This window comes from Cygnus olor, chromosome 7, assembly GCF_009769625.2.
Source record: "Cygnus olor isolate bCygOlo1 chromosome 7, bCygOlo1.pri.v2, whole genome shotgun sequence".
NCBI lineage: Eukaryota > Metazoa > Chordata > Aves > Anseriformes > Anatidae > Cygnus > Cygnus olor.
The window spans coordinates 33,337,062-33,356,845 of NC_049175.1; the positions used below are offsets into that span (position 1 = coordinate 33,337,062).

The window sequence follows — 19,784 nt, forward strand, 5'->3', positions numbered from 1 at the left end:
TATACAGGGGCATCGCAAGTGAACCAATTTCACAAATCCCTCTAATGACTATTCAGTGTGGCTGATGGATCCTACTCAGCCTTTTACAGGTTGTCTTGTAGGATGAACACAAACTATTGGTGTTACTGATACAGGGTGGTGGACGTGGTTGCATATAAAGGCACTGAAAGCACGCATTGCAAACAGTAACTGCCCTTGATTTCAGGGGCTGTGGCAGCTCTCGTATTTGCTGTTGTGTACGCATAGAGCCCAGCATTACCCGGCGCGGCTCGTACAATGAGTTTCATGCCACATGCTGTACAGCAGAGCTTGAAGCTGCCAGTGTATAGATCCCTTTTGGTGTCTCTTTGCATAACTTTTTTTCTGGTGCTTTAACACTTCTTCCTTTTTTCTCACACTTCCTAGCCCCTGACACACTCCCCTTCCAGTTGGGAACGGGGACGAAAAAGAAGGGCCTTGCTCGGGGCTTTGCGGGCTGGCTGCTGCTTGTGCTGCTGCTCGTGCTGCGTGGTGCTGAGGCCTGCAGCTCACCCTGGGTGATTGCACACACACACCGTGGTCACGCTCACCCACAGCCCCCTTCCGAAATCCCTCTCGTGGTTTTACTTTGTATCGTTGGATTTGTAATGTCGGGCTTTTTTTCTGTTAAAAATGTATCCGTGTACTTGTAAGTGTAAAGCCATAATGAAATGCTCATTATGAAAACCAAAGAGATGTTTTGCTGTGTGCATTACGGGATGTTGCATTACTTATTTTCTGCTTTTCCTAACAATTCCTGATTTTCTATTTTGCTTCCGTTTTTGTTGCTTCTTGCTATTTGCTTGCAAAAACAAACAGGCAAGCCTGGTAAGTAAAGCTTTTCACCAACTTTCACACCAGCATTCTGCATTTTTTGTTTTCTTTGGCTTTTGTTCTCTGTTTGCTGCATTCCCATTCAGTGGTGGAACACTGGGCTGAGCCTCAGAGCGGGTCTGCTCGTCCTGTGGTGGTGGTCTCATCCTGGCAGTCCGGACAGTGTTATTCCTGAGCATCCTAGTGGTGGTGGGGTGCCATGGACAGTGTGTTTTGCAGACGTGGAAGCCATTTAATTAAAATATTTTAATCAGATAACTTCATAAACTGATTTTAAAATAATTTAGAGGGAAGCATCTGTAGCTGCTTAGCTAAGATGTGGCTGGCAGGCTGCTGGCAGCGTAGCTCCGCTGAGCAGCTTTTCATTAAAGCTAAATGATAGCTGCAGAAAACATCTGGTAGGTCTGCCAGTCCTGCTCCAGCCAGATGAAGCACACCAGAAACGTTCCCTCTCTTCAGGTGACCCGTTCCTCCTTGCTCCACCGGTAGAAATGCCTCATCTTCAGCTCCCTCCCCAGTCCCTGGGCCAGGAGAGGAGAAAGAGAGCGTCTGGCACCAGTTGTCCCAGTTCACGTGTGCTGGGACAGCTGGACTGGGGGTGTTTGAAGGAGCTGGTCCAGCTGAAGAGAGAGCAGGGGTCCAGGATGTGCTGGGAGGAAAAGAAAGAGCTCCCTAGTTGTGAGGGGTGAGCCTTGGGTCACCAGCTTTCTGGATTGCCCTCGAAACAAGACAAAGACGCTAAAATGTGGCAGTAAACTGACAAAATAAAGGCAGATTTTATTATTATTATTTTGCATTGTCACATGAAATGCGTTTAAGTACTTCACTTGATGATGCACGTGGCTGCTTTCTGCTGCACGGAGCTGTGACGGGCGAGTTTTCGCCAAAGAGCAGCGTCCTGCAGTCAGCAGCTGGGGACTGAGCTGGGCAGTAGGAAATCTCCAGCGTGCCTAAACGAGTCTGCTGCTGGAACACAAGGTGACAACATGCCAGGTTTCGGAAAAATAAATAAGGAATGAGAAATCAGTGGGTTTCTCCTTTTATTTGGGATTACAAATGACCACAGTATGTCTTTAAGAAGTCAGAATGCAGAAGAGTGCATGGGGAAGTTTGTTTCTTTCCGATGCAGTATCGAAAGTTATCAGACTGCTGGGGCATTTCTTTACTGGTAAAATCTTGGTATTGCTACGCCCCGTGCTGCAGACTCAGTGCAGTATGAACTGGGGCACTTCAGAGCCGACCGACACCATGAAATACTGATTTCAGATGAAGGCTTCTGTCCGAGTAAAAAACTAAACTCTTGGCAGAACGTTTCTAAGTATAGGAGGCTTAAATGAGAAGTTGTAGAGTCTAAACTGCCTTGTGCTTTTTAGCTGGGAGAACTTCTTTTATTTCGATTTCTGTCAGAGGGGAAAAAAAACCACAGTACTATAAAACGAAGTAGTATAAAGGTGCTGATTTTTCTGGGTTTGCCTTCATTGCAATGTCGTTCAAAGGAGCCCTTAAAGCATGGACACAAAAATCGTATTTTATGATATGAAGCAAACAGTAAAGCATTTTACTAGACAGTGCCAGACTTTTCGTTCTAACGCTCTAAAGGTGTTCTGATTTATTACTAGGTCAGTACCTTTGAAAAATGGCTTCTTCCATACAGATTCGGATTCCTGTTTTCCACCCTCCCTTAGTTATACGCAGGAGAAGCTTAGAAGATGTTTTCTGCAAACCAGAAGTCTGTCCGGTGTTAGATTTCCTTTCTGGCACTTGCCTACAGAGCTCCTAAGAATGAAAGTTTGCAAAGCAGTGTTTTTCCAGGGGAAGAATTTGAGTTGGGTTAAATTAAGCAAAGTTCCATGCTTGATTTAATTCTGTGTATGGGATTAGAAAAGATGGTGCGAGAGTTCAAAGAGTTCAAAGAGTTCAAAGAGCTGAGTTCAAAGTGAAATAAATCGTCAGTTAGATGTTTTCTCGTTTTTCCCTAGTATCAAAATATTTAATTATCACTGTATTTAGCAAACTTTTCCAAAACAGGATTGTGTCTCTGTATAAAAATGGCTTTTCTGGATCTTCCGCAAAGTTAGTAACATGCATCAAAGAGCACAGCACAGTAGAAGCTATAGATGACAGTGAAATCAGTGTCCTTACTGACTGCTTTTTTCTCCTCCCATCTTCTTTCTAACAGAGGATGAACAGAGAGAGAAATCTGTCTCCCATCATACTGTTCAGCAGCTGATAGTGGAGAAGGAGCAAGCTTTGGCAGATCTGAACTCAGTGGAGAAATCACTGGCAGATCTTTTCAGGAGATATGAAAAAATGAAAGAAGTATTGGAGGGGTTTCGAAAGGTGAGTCACATTAAAGTTCCTTCCTTTTAAGAGGAAAACTAGCAGACTCTCACATGGTGGTAAACCAAAGCTGCTTAACAGCAGGCACATCTTTGTTTCCAGTCGTGAGTCCGATTTACTACATCAGACTGCAGTGTGCTGTGGGTAGGGAGAGCATGAATGCTCGGTTGTGCTTGCTTTTTCTAACAGCTTTGAGAAGATAAAGATTTGGCACAAGAGCAGCTTGTTCCCATTTCTTGTTCCCATTATTTCAATAAACGTCACATAACTGTGGAATTGTAGCAGGTATCAGGGCTGGCTTGTGGACTGAGTGTTCTGGTAAATCTAATATGTGATTTCTGGTCAGTCCTCAGACAAAGGATTCCAGCCAGGTATCAAATGCAAACAGAAGCATTGTAAACCTTTCTGCACTGTGTAGTATTGCTTCGGATGACCTCTGTGTGGGGGTGTCAGTGTTAGACAGCATCCCTTAAATGTATGAATGTGAGTGCCTGTCATACACTTCAGTCTCTTGGGTTAAATTTAACATAATGTTTTCATTTAAGAATGAAGAAGTATTAAAGAAATGCGCGCAGGAGTATTTATCCCGAGTAAAGAAAGAAGAACAGAGGTATCAAGCACTCAAAATTCATGCTGAGGAAAAACTGGACAGGTAATTGACTGTGCACGTCTCTTTTTAGGAGTTCGTGCTGCAGGGAGATCCCTGTGGCTGGACCTTCATCCCAAAACTATTCCTCCAATATGCCAAGCCAAGGCTGCTCTGTGATGGAGGGTTTAATGAAATGCCGCACCGAGCATTTCTGGAATGTGCTGGTAACCATAGCTAAAGAAACAATGATTTTCATATTGAAAGGGTCCTCCAAGAGGAGGCCACATAGAGCACCTTAAAATTCTATCTTTATCAAATGTCTTCATGTTTCTTTAACGTATTTTGCAGGGAAGATCAAGAAAGAAGCCGTTAGCTAGGTTTGTGCAGCTGTGGAGGGCTGCGCTCAGATATTTACATCTGCAGCTAGTGTTCATGTCCCCGTGGTTTGCTATTGCCCCTGTGCTGTGTTATTGCCCTTACATCAATCAGCAGAACAGAACGTGTAAGTGCTATTCGACTGTTTCAGTGCAAGCCTCCCTCTGTTCGTATTGGATCCCTGTTCTAAGCTGGATCAGCACTTGGGAGGGTGATAAGGAGTTGCACAAAAGATCTGTATGGACAAGTGACTCCATAAGCCACCAGTGAGGAGTGAACATCTGGTTGTGGCTCAAGACAGGCAGGTCCAGTTGATATTATTGTTATCATCATCTTTAATGCTTCCATGTAATGCCCAAGGAAGCATTGCTGGGGTTACATCCAGGACTCATATTACAGTCCTCTAGACCCAAGAGTCTGTGAGAACTGGAGATCAGATTGAGAAACTTCCATAAAACACCTCCAGCTAAGTAGTACCTTTGACCCCAGCACAAATCTGAGAGAAGTAGAGAGGGAACAGACATTTAGAAAGGATTTTACAGCCTCTGCTGAGCAAGGGAGGGAGTCATCAAAAGTCTCTAGGGACAAGTCTCAGGCTGCTTTCAAAGATACAGCGAAAGCAGCCCTGCCCTCCAACACCCATCTTTTGATATGTAGTCCATCCTTGGGTACCTTCTGTCCCCTTCTGTAGACAACCTGACGTGACAAAAATCTGTGTTTTTCTAGAGCCAATGCTGAAATTGCACAAGTGAGAGGCAAGGCTCAGCAAGAGCAAGCAGCATATCAGGCCAGCCTTCGTAAAGAGCAGCTGAAAGTGGATGCATTGGAAAGAACACTGGAACAAAAGGTAAGCAGCAGCTCAGCTCTTCTAACACCAAGTCAGGTGTATGGCCAAGGTGAAGCACAACCTTATCCCCAGAGTGGCTGCATCCAGCTCTCGTCTGGAGCTCAGACCATGGCCAAGGTCTGCCCAAGGACCCCTCTTGCCGCTCGTGCCCAGCAGCTCTCTGCTCTGAGTACGCACCCTGCTCAAGCCTTAAGCAAAATCTGCTGAGTGCCCCAGGCAATTTGGGCAGATGGCCCCATCTGCCAGGCTGTGATCGCAGCCACTGGCCAGCCTCGGGGGCTGATTCAGATCCAGTCAAAGCTCAGCGTGCACCTGTGTACCAAGGAGAGCCTTTTGTTTGCTTCGCTTTGGGGATTTGAGGTCTTCCTTGGTTTAGTTCCTTCATTTTTTGTTTGTTTTTAATTTTAGCTGTAATCCCAATGTTAGCTGAAATGGCAGTAGCTGTTATATAGACATAATGGTCAGGCACAGGTCTGTACAGCTTGGAGCAAAAGTGATGTGTAGATCCCTATTTATATCTCGTGTTCTCTAGCTTAGCAAAGGAGCTTACTTCCAGTATAACACAGAGGTCCTTGCTTAGAGCCTCTAGAAAACAGAATGAAAATAGTGCTATGAAGAGCAGCCTAGAAACAAATTTACATTACGCGTTATCATCCCAGGCTAGGAACAGCTGCTGTAAAGCCACGTGCTTCAGTGCGAAATTGTATTTATTGAAGTAAGAGGTGCTCTGTCTGGAAACAAGCACATTGCTTGAATGCATTATACGTAGCTCTACTATGTACGCATATATTTTATATATTCTGTTCTCACTATTGGAGAAAATCTAATTCCTCCACAGCTCTCCCAAAGGTTGAATGTTTTTTTTAAATACTCGTCTTAATGCAACAATATTTTTCACAATATTTAATACTTCCTTTTGTTTTCCAGAATAAAGAGATAGAAGAATTAACAAAGATTTGTGATGAACTGATTGCCAAAATGGGGAAAAGCTAACTTTTAACCAAATTTCTGGACTTCAATACTGAGTGCAATATGACCATTGGCACACTGATGTCCATACATTTACGTGGACAGGTTATATTTTCACTTTTTCGTATGCACTACTGTATTTTCTTTCTAAATAAAGTTGATTTAATTGTATGCAGTACTAAGATGACTATCAGAATTTCTTGCTATTGTTTGCATTTTCATAGTATAATTCATAGCAAGTTGATCTCAAAGTTCCTGTATCAGGGAGATTGTCAAGTTCTCTAAGAAATTACAAATTGCTGATCCTAGCCTTCCCTTTGTACATGAGTTCCCATGTTGGATGTCTTTTGGATTTAATATAAACATGTACTACTTGCATGGGGACTCTTGCCTTAAGGAGTGTAAACTTTATCTGCATTTGCTGATTTGTAAAATAAAATTAAAAATGAAAAAAAAAATTAAAATGCATGTCACTTAAATGAAATTCTCTATTGTAAATAAATTTTTTTCGTTGAAACTTGAAGTGGCTTTATTTTATTTCACTTGCTTACTACGTGTGCAGCTCCAGATACAGCACCCTTTGTTATGGAAGTCCTTCATAGGGAGCACTTTAGGTGTCCCTGCCCGGGGATGGTACCTGGAGCACCCCGGGGGTCAGGTTGCAAGGTTATACTGCCTGTGTGCACCTATGTGTATGTCTAGGTCTATGTCTATCTATATGTATCTTGTACTTTCTGTAAAAATATATGCTAGATTTGGACCGTTCAAGTCTCAAGCATAGGCTTAATCCTACAAAACGTCTAATACTCTGACCCTGATCCTGCAGATCACACTGTAACGAGACTGTGTGCATGGGTTGGTGGTTTTTAAGCATATCTGTCACTGACAGGTGAATACATTTTCTTCTTCCTGCTTCTGGTAGAATTTGCCTGCAGGGTTTGCGGAGATGAGGTACGTGTGATTAGAAGTCCAACCAGAGTAAGCTAGATAAGTAGCCTTCTTGCACACCTCTTTATCCTATAAGACAGCGTCTGCGGAGGATTAGGTATGTAAGATAAGCATTAAGGCTTTAATAGCAAACAAACTGCTTTCTTTGCCTAATGGTACATCTCCTGTATCTCCATGATGTGGACAGTCTTCAGCCTGGTTCTCGTCAGCTCCCTTCTTATAATAAAAAGTAAGTCAGCTCTCTTCTTTGCTTTTTAATTTATTTTTATTTCCTCCTTTAGGAATGGCTCAGCCTCTTTGCCTCTCTGGGTTTTTCTTCTAGGTTTGTTTGTTTTCAGAGTGTTTTGTGTGCGTGGTTAGCAGTGCAGAATTTCACTTCTGCTGTGTAATGTAAACGTAAATACGTGTGCAAACAAATGTAAATGCACGTGTCCCTGTGGACAGCAAGTGTGCCTTCTGCTCTGCAAGTTTTACGTATGGTATTTTAAATGTGTTTCAAATTCGTGCTTGCCTTTGGACATACTTTGTAGTTTGAACCAAGGATAAACTTTGGAAATAAAGAGAATTAAGTTGTGGTTGTCATATTTAAGCAAAAGCAAAACTCATAAGGTAAACTGTTGTGTGTTCCAGCTGAACTAATAATTTAGGAGATAATTAAATATGGGTCATAGTCAGATTTTAGGTGTTTACAGTGTACTTTTTCATAGTGCTGTGGACCAAAGACCTTGAGGAGGGGAAAAAACCATGATATTCCTGCTTGTTACAGCGGGCTCTTCTCTAAAAATGTTACAAGAAGGTGTGGGTGCAATTACAGACCAGATATTTCTGGATTATGCTAAGTGAAAATTTAACAATCAAATAACATAAGATTTAGTTTTATCTTTAAAGTTGGTATTTGGACCCCATTAAAAAAGAAAAATTGATAAGATTTGCAAAATATTTTTTTAAAAACTTTTTGGCAATATTTTCATGTGATTCAGACAAAATTAGACTGCCTAGCTGATATTTTAAAACTTTGGTTTTTCTTTTGTAAACTCTAAACGCTACTGTTACACAAGTTCTTTTCTTCCTGCTGGCAGGTGAAGCACTGCAGTGTTACACCTGCGTAGGTTCTAGCGATGAAGACTGTAACAGACAAGGAACGCAGCAATGTCCGGGGCACTCAGATGCGTGCGCGGTCATTAGAGGACAAGCAAGTAAGTAGTCACCAACAGTTCACTCGTCAAATTTTTAATAATAGAAATAAATAACCTAATGGTGTTAGGAAAGTATAGCCAGATAAAGAGGAGGAAAAAAGAATGTTTTCTCTCAAAATAAACCCGATTAACGAGTCTCGGTTTTATTGGCTTAGCAGCAGTCTACTATAAAACCTTGCTGAGTATGCTTTGTCAGTATGCCGTGATGCTGAGCCATATCCCACAGTATGCAATAGCTATAAAAGAGCATTTTACGTATTACCTACTTCTTTCTTAAATCTTATAAGTTCAGTGACTTTCTTGGAAGTTGGGAAAGAAAAGAGCCCAATGAGGCACTGCACTTTGATGCTCTGAGATATTTAAGGTGCATCAGTTGTCCCTAAGAAAAATTTACAATTATTTAGCTTAAGTGGGAGCTTCCTGGAGTGCTGTGATGTGATGCAATGGTACTCATTTACTGGTAAAGAACGGCCAAACCGGCGTGGTTCCTCACTACTGGATGGCCAGATCCCTGCTGGGAAGGTGCAGACGGGCTGGTGCAGGTGAGCGTGCCACTCTCTGGCTCCTTGCGGCTCTGTTGCAGGCGGCGTTATGAAGTCCTGCTCGTTCAGCTCGTTCTGCGAGCGGGCAAAGAGGGACGGATCCAGAGCACCCGGAGTGAGCGTCCAGTGCTGCTACACCAACAACTGCAACGCAAAAAGCCTGGGCTCCAGAGTCAGCGCCTCCACGAGCTACTTCTCTCTCCTCCTCTTGTCCTTGTGCTGGCACCCCTTGCTGAAGCTGACATGAGGGGGAAAAACAAGATCCTGAAGCAACAAGTCTGCCTTTTTAGAGAAGGGTGATTGTACTTTCTAAATCATGTTACTCCACGTACCGTATTTCTCAGTAGGAAAAAAGCAGTAGGCAGACCTGACAGATGATAAGATAAAAAATTGTTGCATCTGTTAATAATGCCCTGACCTATATGTAAGCAACACCACCCTCTTCTCATTTATCCCGAGGGGTTGACCGTGATAATACGTAACATTTTCCCACAACGTAGGTAGTATGTACAAAGAGGAGGAGAAATCTTAGCTGCAAGTAGCAGCATTTGTAGTAAGGTAAAGGATCAATGTGGTCTGGATGCTGTTCGCTGTTGGCATACAGTCAAAAACAAGCTAAAATTTTCAGGCACACAGTGACTGAAAATTCTAGCTAGCTCGTTAGTTTTTCAGAGAAAATCTGCAAATGGAGCAAAGCCAGAAAACCTGAAATAAGAATAGTTTAATATTAATACAAACTGGTAAGAGAAGTCTGTTAAGAGACAAATGTTTGGAAATATGTTGTGTATATTTCCTGAGACAAAAGAACTTTTCCAGTCTCCTCTGATACTTTGAGATCTTACCACAACACTGGAAGAAGAAGGAAAAAAAGGAGCTTGGAAGTTGTTTTGAAGAGGTAAGCCCCCCTTCAAAGATTGCTACCGCTACTTCTGAAAACTAGTGGTCATTCCCTACATTGTAGGGATAATTTGAGTAATAATATTTTTGTTTATCCAAATTCCTCTTGCAGTTTTGACTATGTTCTTCACTGTCCTAAACTTTAGCCTTTGAGTGTAGGGGTATATAGCCCCTCCTTTCACTGATGTCATTAAGAGGGTGAGTCGATGTGTGGTGGTTTATATCTCCTTTTAATTTCACAGAGTGAATGAAATTACATGGGGATCTCTAGAGAGGTAAGGAACTAAATTGACATTTTTAATAGTCCCATTCATTGCAGTATTACCCAGTAAATGATCCAGAATGGGACACATCACAGAGTGCACTGCACATCACTGGCTCGTATACGGGCAGGTGTTGCTTTGAAGTGGTGATGTTCAAACTAGGCAAGACGAGAAGTGACATAATACAATGTGATCTCAAGAAGCAGGGTGTTGGGTCTGTGATATTGGAAAGTGGTGCTGGCAAGGCACGGGTGATTCATAACAGTGAAATATAGGCAGATGATCGATCTTTGCAGATTTCAATGCCCAACTGTATTGATCAGTTCTAATCTCCAGCACACATCGGCTTTAAATCCAGCTGGTGTAATTGCAGTAGAGGCGGTCTGTCAGTGAAGAATTATAGTTTTAGTTGCCCATTTGGAAAAAGATTTGGTTATCAAGTTTATGGAACTCACAAAATATGTGTCAAAGTAGTTTTTCAACTAGCTTTGTGTTGTGATTTTGTTTTTAAGTATAATTCTTCACAAAATCAATTCCAGGTAGTGTGTCACAGAATCCTGCAAAATTTTCAAAAGTTTTCAAAAATCTCGTCGAGGTTGCAGACTAGCGAGCTTCTTCAAGTGAAATCGCTGAAACCTCTCAGCAGAGCGTAACCCTAACCTGTCTTCTAGCTGTTGCCTGTCGCGCTGGCCAGACTGTTCCCTTTCCTCTGGCTGGATCCTGTCACCATCTTCTGTAGGCTGGGGCTTCAGACTGGGACTGTTCTCTGGGGGCTTGTTGAAGGGGCTCTCAGATGATGGGCTTCTGCTTTATAATTGGTTGCTATGCACAAGTCTGCTACAGCTGTTAAACAAAAAGATTGCAACAATGCAACATCTTGGCTGAGAATATTAATTTAGGCTTAAATATCTCATCTGTGTAAAAATCACTTGGTAAGTATTTTTCATCTCATTCTCAGCTTGAATCAGTTCCTTCAATCTGTTCTGCTACACTAAATATGTGTCGATTGTATCTTTATTTTCTGATTGTTCTGTAATGATAAATTTGTATTGGATGTAATCTCTGTATATGCTCTGTGCATTTCCCGAATGAGAAATTAAAATATATGCAAAGTCTGACGATGTCTCTGGATAAAAGAAACCACACTTTTTAATTGCCAGTTTCATCTGGCTGCTTCTCTTCCAGCAGGAATTCTGGCTTTTTTTCGGTGGGATCTATTTCTTAAATTTGTTAGCTAAAACAGTGAACGTTGATAGTTTTCTTACTGTGAAATTTCCATGATAAAATAAGAAGGCGAGGCTCTGTCCCCTTGACAAACACCATCTGTCACTGCTGACTACAGCCAGGGCTCAGATCTTCAGGCAACTCACAGCCACCCACTGCTCCCACTGGATTCTGCCATCCAGCACCGAATGGGCTGTGGTTTTCTTTTTACAGTTCTGACATTTATCCTGCCTAATTATGAACCTGTAGTGTGCAAGCATGCATATGTCTGTAAACGATGAACTGTGCTCATGGATTTATGGAAATAGCAGAAGTATTTTGCAGGGGTTCTTGGCATTAACAGGAACACAAGCACAGGAACAAAATGGAACAAAATAAATGGAATATTTTTTAAACTCTCCATTAAAAATGCAAAAAAAATATATTTGAAATTTACCATGACTGCAAAGCTATTCCAAGCTATATGTAAAATAGAAAATAATCATCTTCAGTTTGGTTGCTCTGGAGTCTCAAAACCCACTTAATTGTTTCTGGCACAGAAGCATACTCTTTCTGGCTTCCTTAATGTTGACAGCAGGGACAAAAGGAGCAGAAACAGAGTGGAGTGGATTCTGCTGCGACAAAAAATGATGGGACTTCTATTTTGCCTATCGGATCTATGTAGTGGATACGTTGGGTAAGTATTGGGCTTGAGTTTAATCCTGGCCTCTCACCTTCAAGGAAAGGTCTCCAAAGCATGAGACTTATAATTTCTGCTTTATAAGTGAATAAAATTCTGACTTACATAATTTGCTTATAGGTAGCCCAAACTAATAATTTGTGTGGTTTCTTTATATCCTCTTGTTACCAATAGTACAGATGGTGATTCCTTATTTCTCCATCTTCTCAAGAAGAGCCTTTGGAAACCAGGAGGGGACACTGGAGGAGAGTGCCCCTGAAGCATGCAAATGCATAACTAAATTTGTATCAATATTCATCCAGCCCAACTTTTCCCATAGCCAAAAGCAGGGTCCAGATTGGTCTCCGGTTCTCTGCAAGGCTGTGCTATTTAATGAAACAAAGTGTAAGTACATCACGGCGTCACAGACCACAGTTTATTTTTAGCCCCCTCCATGTTCAACATCAGCCTTGTGACTCTGCTCACTAGAGGCTAAAAGACAGAACGCCCTTGTACCTGGTGCTATCGTGTCTTTGTGTGCAGTGAATCAATGGAGCACAGACTGGTGTGGGTTGGAAGGGACCTTACAGACCATCTCGTTCCACCCCACTGCCATGGGCAGGGACACCTCCCACCAGACCAGGCTGACCAACCCGGCCTTGAACACCTCCAGGGATGGGGCACCCACAGCTTCTCTGGCCAGCCTGGGCCAGTGCCTCACTGCCCTCATAATAAAGGATTCTTCCTAATCTAAGCCTGCCCATTTTTAGTTTAAAGCCGTTTGTTACTCCTTTTCCTAAATGAACAAAAGCTCCAGGACAACTTTAATTGCTAGTATCATTCCAAGATGTCTCCAAGTTTCTGGACCCTGCAGGTGTTTAGGGCAGAGCCCAGAGCTGTCGGCTGTGACTGGTGGCTGCCCTTGGGGCCTGTTCTCATTCTGAGATCAGAAGTCCTGACTGCGACCCATGGGGCTTTGGTGACCGCCCTGCAGACACACACCCTCACACTTGTGCACAAGGTGTTTTTAATTGGTAAATTTATGACGTGCTTAGCATATTTACTCCCAACAGAGTGGGAAAAAATGATAACAGTGTTATCCCAAGTAACAGAGTGTACAAACAGCATAGCTAGAAATCCGTCTTGCTGGTGGCATAGGTACAAGTGAGTCTTGTTAGTACCCGACCACGATAAGGGGAAAGCCGAACTGGAATTCAGTTCAGAGAGAAATGAAGTCACACTCACGCACTTGTCAGCATGGCTTGGTGGAAAGTAGGTCTTGTCAAAAACATCTCGTTTGAGGTTACGGATTTTTGCTGATAAAGTAAATGCACAGATTTTGCAAAACATTTCAGAAAAAATTACAGTCATGATGAGAGTTCAAGAGCCGGAAGAGTGAAAGACTGAAGGAAGAAAAAAAAAGGTATTCAGTAGAAAATCATCCAAATGGTGCCTTGGATACAGGAGGCCTCCCGTCATCTTTCTGACGCACTCATGATGTTACCATGAGAGGTGTCACAAAAAGCACGGGCTGTCAGAGTACGAGCACGTCTGCGTCAAGATATTCTGTGTGTTACCATAGGGACGTGTTTCCCTGGCAGACGGATGCTTTTCTGGGACAAAACTGCAGCGGAGGAGTGAGGGTGGGAGGAGGATCAGAGTGCGGGGTAGGCGGCCAAGCCTCCCCTCACCTGCGCTTCATGGCCCGTGAAGGAGTGCAGTATCGCTGACACCGCTCACCGTGCTACATACACCCCTTCCAGCAACCAGGTATCTCCTCATTCAGCCCAGCAAGCAATACTTCACTCAAACACTACTCTTTTAGCTGCTAGCTCAAACGACTCATATGTACAAACTAATGCTTGAAAGCTGGAGGGGAATTTCTCGCTTTGTTTCTGAAGACTGCCTGCCCTTCCTGCCTCAGAAATGTTTTTAATTTTTTGCTCTATGCACTCGAGGGGAAGTGTTTGAACAACAGCGGAGACTTGGCCAGAAAAAAAATTCCGGCTGGTGTTCAAACGCAGTCGCCAATTCCTACCACCTGAACTCAAGACGTTTGCAGCCTGACCATGGGCAGCCCTTCAGCCAGAGCAGAGCCCCTCTGTGGGGGGCTGACTGCGGGTCTGTGAGGCCTGGTTTTGTTCCTGTGTCCTTCTGGTGACTGGAGGTGTTCCTTGCCTCCCCTTGGCAGCGTGTTCGCAACCCCTTTTGCAGCTTTTGGAGGACTCTCGGCAGATGAAAAGAAAATATCCAAGGTGTCAAGTGACAAGTGTCAAGTGAACTCGATGTCAAGTTCTCACAGGTATGTGCCACCAGAACAGAATTCCTAACAGAATAACAATCTCTGGATTGCCTCTCTCCATTCAGTGAAGCAGGAGCCCAAACAAGTCCCAAAGCAAGGCCCATTCGCAGGGAAGAAACAAGGCCGTGGGCCTTGGGGCCTCTGTCAGTCACTTCTCTGTGGTGCCCTGCCCCTGGGGACACTGTGTGCAGGCAGGCTGAGCGCTTAGTGGCAGCTTCTGCCTTCATCTCTCCCCTCACTTTGTCCTTTTAAGGGTTAAGCTTTACTTTGGGGAGTTTTGGGGACATTTTGTGCTGCAATATTAAGAGCGCTTATGACTGTTTGTACTTCTGCTCCCAGGCCAGCTACGACTCCTCATGTTGGATAAACATGCCTCTTCTCGTTAAATATTCAGTTTCAATTAATGTGACTGTGGAAAGAGAAAATGGGTTACCAGGGCAAAGCGAAGAAGTGAGCGGGGCAGCTAAATGAGCCAAGAAAAGCCTCCGTGGGGAGGCCATCCCAAGGCAGCAGGGCCTCTGTGGGCACCGGCACCATACTTGGCTGCGTTCCTGCAGCCCAGCGTGGTCACAGCTGGTGGTGAGCAGGGTCCTGTGCATTCTGTGGTGTTTCTATTTCACATAGAAGTCCAGCTTTGTACCTGGATTGGGTTCGGTCAACTCTCCCCAGGCTTTAGGATAGGGAAGGGTTTCGGCTAAAGTATTGTCCTCTGTGTGTTCAGAGAGTGTTGCGCTTAAAATGGCGGCGGTTGTGCAGCCAGGCTGGCTTTGGTAATTGGCGATTTCCTTGTGGTTCAGGAAACACTAAATACTAAAATATTGAGTATTTTAGGAGCTGTGCTCGCCAGTAGAGCCTGCCTTGGTGAGACTCTTCGGAGGATCAGGAGATAGAGAAAAAAAAAAAAAGAAAACTTTCATAAACTTTCTTGTTAATGATACTTAATCCCTTAAAAAGCCATCTTCTACCTGCTCCAAAATCAGGATCCCTTGTGGAAACTGAAAATAAGTTGCTTGTAAATGATCAGACAGTCCAGTGATCTAATCTGCCCTTTACTTTAACATGGCTTATACAAAGCTTTTTATGCTTATCCAAACTTTGGCTCCACACGCTGAGGACCAGAGCTATTTGGGGCAAATCCTGGTGACCTCTCTTTCAGCTTGTGCTCATCAGAAGGATGAACAGGGGATTACAAACCCATGGGCTGGGTGTCCTGAGCCAGCAAACAAGTAGTGCTCCCCGTCCTGGGGATGGTTCCTAAGGCACCAGAAGGACCTCACCGTGCCCAGCCTCTGGTGCAGCTCTCCAGGAGGCAGCTGGCCTGTGGGTGCTTTGGTCCCCTGCAGTACAGAGAGAATCCCAGCTCTTAAAATACTTCTCCCTGTCTTTCTTTTTTTTTTTCTTTTTTTTTTTCTCTCTCTCTTGCTCTCTCTCTCTCTTTTTTTTTTTTTTTTTCAGTTTTGCTCTAAATTTGCCCAGCAACTAGAGAAACATTTTCATTCATGTTACAACGAAAATAGCTTTCAGCCCTGCTGGCTCTGGCACGCTGAGGTAGTTCTCAGGAAGAACTGTTTGTGCATAGTATTTTTTACCATAAAATGTAGTTCAAACATGCTTGCTTGAGCTAGAATTGCATATCTCAGTGGAATCAAAAATGTTATAGTTAGCTTAAGGTAACCACCTCGATTAGCAGAGACTCCTGAGAGTGTGCTGTGCAATAGCACACTGTCATTTAATTGCTTTTAAAAATAGCACTATATGACAGCTGTGTGTTAACCCTTGCCTGCCTCCAGAAAGGCCAAAGGACCTCACTGATGGTCGGGGAAGAGCCCCCAGGGAGTGGCACAGGGGGACGTTGGTCAAACTCTCAATCTACCATCACTATCTCACTATAAAGAAGGGGATGATCTAATCTGCAGTGTAAAGGTGTCAGTGGAAATGCTCCTGGATGCTCTGAATCCAGTGGTCAGATACAGATAGAGCTTGAGACTTTCAGCTTGCTGTTTTGCCTGATTTTTTCTGAGAATGCACCTATTTTTGCATATCTTTTCTTTAGACTGAGTAAAACTTCTTGCTGGGCTGAAGAATTACTGGGTCACTGTACAACTCTCTCATCCAGGCAGGGTCCATCACACCTGGGTGGGCATCCTGCTTCCCGGCAGCGCTTGCCAGCATCATCAGGCTAAACCCAAGTGAGTAGGAGCTCTATTTGCAAAGTATTTAAGTTAACGTGGTTCTTGCAATTGAAATGCAGCCAGGAACAAATCTGGTCGCCATCACGCACACGTGCCGTTGAGACGTGGCTATCTGTAGGACGCACACGGGGCTGCTGCTTGAGCCATGCTGGCACCCTGTATTGCTGCCCGCTTGGGGTGGTGAGCGTGATGACCGAGTGGTATGTTGAGCTGCAGCCCAGATTTTTCTGTGCTTCACTTTTCAGGGGATTATTCCCTGTGTCTCTTGGCAGGGGAGCCTCACTCAGAGCACTGCCAGTATTTTTCTTGAATTATCAGAGTGCAAAAACCTCTTGGCAAGCAGCAGCCAGATAAACTTGTTTTGCAGACAGAGATTATTAGTGTCCCTCTTCCATATATGTGTATAATTTGCTTTATTTGATTTGTTCAGATGTCTGGTTTGGAAACCTCATTTTTGCATATCCAGAATAATGACAGAAATGATTGAGAGGAATTTTGAAAATTAAGAACTAAAACCACTGCAATTTCATCTGCAGCTCCATTCTGTGAGTATTTAAGTGTCCTTAAATCACACTTAATTTGCTCATTCACAGTTTGTTCCTTTGATGGAGCAAGATACCAAATGGCAATAGAGAAGCGACTGATTAGGATCATCAGCAATCAGTTCTTTTAGGTTCATTAGGTTACTTCACAGCTGCCTGATATCCTCCAGATAGGAGATTAGAGGAGCTTTCACGCTGAAGTGAAGCAAAAATAAATTAGTCTTTCAGGAGGAGTAAGGGATCTGTGTACAACTATTCTCTGATACCTCCAACAGGCTGAAAAGCAGAAATATGCCTGTTTCCTTTTCACCCCGATGAAAATTAAATCGATGAAACAAGTTCTGATGGTGGGGAAATCAGGCAGATTTTTACAAGGGGTCACGTATTTGCTCCTGGGAATGCGGTGCTCTTTTTTGTGAGCTTATCCAAGCGTCGAAGCACCTTTCCCCCGAGGGTTCAGCAGCCCTGCAGCCACCTCCAGCCTGGCCTCCCCCACCCTCGCTCTGCATTCCCAGACCCACAGAGGGTTCAGCTGTCACCTGGCACCACAGCTTTGGCATCTTCCCTCCCCTCTGCCCCTCTCTGGCTGCCTCTTCTCCATCCGTTTGTGTGCGAACCACTTTTCTTACAGTAACAGTCAACAGCACCCTGTCCAGGGACTCTGTGCACATAATGCTTTACAAATATTTTTGTCTCTGTGTCACCGGTGTCAGTCCACAGTGAGGCATGGAATTTGCTTGGCCACACCTGTAGGTGTGACTTTGCTGCTCACAAGGTTTAGGGCAGGTGCCCTGAGCTCAGCAGGAGGAATGCCCCAATCTCCCCTGCCGGGGTCTGATCCTGCAACCGCCCACTGCTGTCAGACACCTCCAAGCTCTTCTGCATGCATTAACCTGCCTGTAACGTCACTGTGCGCGTCTGATGTTACAGTTTGTGTTATGTTACTTGGCAAAAATTGGGCTTGAAATCTGTTAACTCTGGCATCTACCCAAATTTGAGATGCTGAGTAAGCCACACGCCAATTTATGTCTGTCTCGGGTGTGATGTTTTCGGTTGCTGAATGTCTTTCCTGCGGAGTTTGCACTTTACAAACACGAACAGTTTGATGAAATTAACTTGAAAATAAAATTATATTCATTAAACATCTGCGTACTGAGAGGTTTTGTGCTTGAAACGTGGCCGGGCTGGCAGGAGGCAGGGCATTGCCGCGCATCCCACCACAATGGGTGGGTGCCTGCAAGGCGTTGGGTGCTGCCTGCTCCCGCCAGCAGATGGTACCCGGGATTTACAAATGTCCTCGCAGGGCCTCGTGCTCTCTGCTGTTTATTTAATCAGAAAATAAAGAGGAATCCCTGTGGTCTGACTATGAAACAGCTCATCTGCCAGACTCGCCCAGGGAAGCTGCCCCAAGGTTTGGTGCATTTTGCGCTCCCCGTCCTTTCGGTGCGACATCACCGTCCCCAGAAGTAACGTGTCCTGTTAAATACATAGCGGGTAGGTCATTTTTAGCCTGGTGTGCAAAAGTGATCATCCGCTGGGCTCAGCTCAGCCCTGCGATGACGGCAGCCGTCGTGGAGAGTGAGGTGAGCAAGGGACCCAGCCCCGCTGCGCCTGGTGCTCCACAAACGCAAAGAACAGGGCTGAGTCCCCAGCCTCCACGCAGACCCAGTTCCCCCCAGGGGTTCCATTTCTACACAGAAATCCTTGCCTGCCTTTGGGGCTGTCTGTACTTCTGGGGGAAGACGTCCCAGGGTAATGCCAGGGACGCGCTGCCTCACAAACGGGCTGATTCCTCGCTGCTGGGTGACCCCGGCACTCCGCAGCAGCCACTCCAGAAGGCCCGTTTCCCAAACCTGCTGCCTGCAGCTTTGTTTTTCATTACCGGCTCCTGTCGAACCCCACTGTGTGCAAACGCAGGAGCTGCTGCAGCCCCTGCTTCATCTCCCTGCCCCGGGTCGGAGCAGCCAGCATTTCCCTGGGGCTGCGATCCCCTGGGGCAATGAGGGAGCACTGGTGTGGCACTAGTCCACCAGCCCTTCCCACGGGGCGAGTATGGGTTTGGGGCGAACTCCTACCCTGCACTGCTCATAGCATCTTAACTACAAAGGTCACTGACACCCTCTTTCTGTTCAGGTGTGTGACTGAGCCCATCTCAGTCTCCTGCAAGGACTCCCTGTGCCGTTGGTGTCACTTGGAGCTCGCCTGTTCCGAAGGGTCACGGTCAGGTCCCTGCAGGGACAACAACAAAGAAGGGTCGGGGTCAGCCCTACAAACACGACCACAGTGACCCAGAGCAGGGGGGAGGCTGGTGGGAGAGGGCTCGGCACCAAACATCAATATGTCTTTTACGCCCAGATACGTAAATAGCCTATTTTCAAAAGATAGCTAAATCTTTCCCCACAGATTTATAAACATTCTTCCATGTCTGGAAACAGCGTTGTAACATAGCTGACCACGTCCACCAGTGGAGTGGAGCATTTTAAAACAAACAAACAGAAGTGACGATGGCCATGACAACATGAAGGCAAGCTTCCTGCGAGGTTCTTGTTGCTTCCCTTTGAAGTGGAGCAGCCCGTAGATGTGCAGGACGGGGCACAACACCAACAGCCCAGCCCCTCGGCCTCTGTCTCTTGGCTCTTCCACCTCTAGCTGGAGTGCAGCTCTTTGGTTTTAAGTGTAGTTTCTCTCTAACAAAATCCCATCTGGTTAATTCTGTTCTAATAAGAAAGAAAAGGGGATTTAGTGAAAGTTAGAAATAATTAGTGCCATAAGCTGCTCATCATAAACATCGACTCATGAGAAATGTGATGAAGGACATTTTCCCTCTAGGGTCTTGCTTTTAAAATCTAATCTGAAAGTCAGTGAAATGAGATATTCTTCACAGACAAACACACAGGTGATGCCAGCCAGCGCACTGGTAAACAGGAGCCATCCCCTATCTGTGCAAAGTTGTCATTATTCAAACAAAATGTTAATTAACTTGAAATGAAAGAATAGGATGTAAAACACCATCAGAAATATAACGCAGTGTTGTCACTGATCTCTCAG

General features: G+C 44.6%; 2 protein-coding genes across 12 annotated transcripts in view; both read left to right on the forward strand.

Annotated features, from left to right (window-relative positions):
- The window catches only part of TACC2 (transforming acidic coiled-coil containing protein 2), a 121,913-nt gene extending 115,424 nt beyond the window's left edge, over nt 1-6,489 (forward strand). For all 11 annotated transcript variants that reach the window (XM_040564429.1, XM_040564432.1, XM_040564433.1 and 8 more), the window contains 4 exons: nt 3,032-3,192; nt 3,738-3,844; nt 4,883-5,003; nt 5,931-6,489. In XM_040564429.1, coding sequence (XP_040420363.1) covers nt 3,032-3,192; nt 3,738-3,844; nt 4,883-5,003; nt 5,931-5,996 — 455 coding nt within the window. In that variant the 3' untranslated portion in view covers nt 5,997-6,489. The remainder of the gene's footprint in view (nt 1-3,031; nt 3,193-3,737; nt 3,845-4,882; nt 5,004-5,930) is intronic.
- A 538-nt stretch (nt 6,490-7,027) lies between these two features.
- On the forward strand, nt 7,028-8,956 carry LOC121073508 (ly6/PLAUR domain-containing protein 3-like). Its single transcript, XM_040564436.1, has 3 exons — nt 7,028-7,149; nt 8,000-8,116; nt 8,700-8,956. Exons 1-3 carry the CDS (start codon nt 7,095-7,097, stop codon nt 8,903-8,905), a joined length of 378 nt encoding a protein of 125 aa, XP_040420370.1. The 5' UTR covers nt 7,028-7,094; the 3' UTR covers nt 8,906-8,956.
- The last annotated feature ends 10,828 nt before the right edge of the window (nt 8,957-19,784 follow it).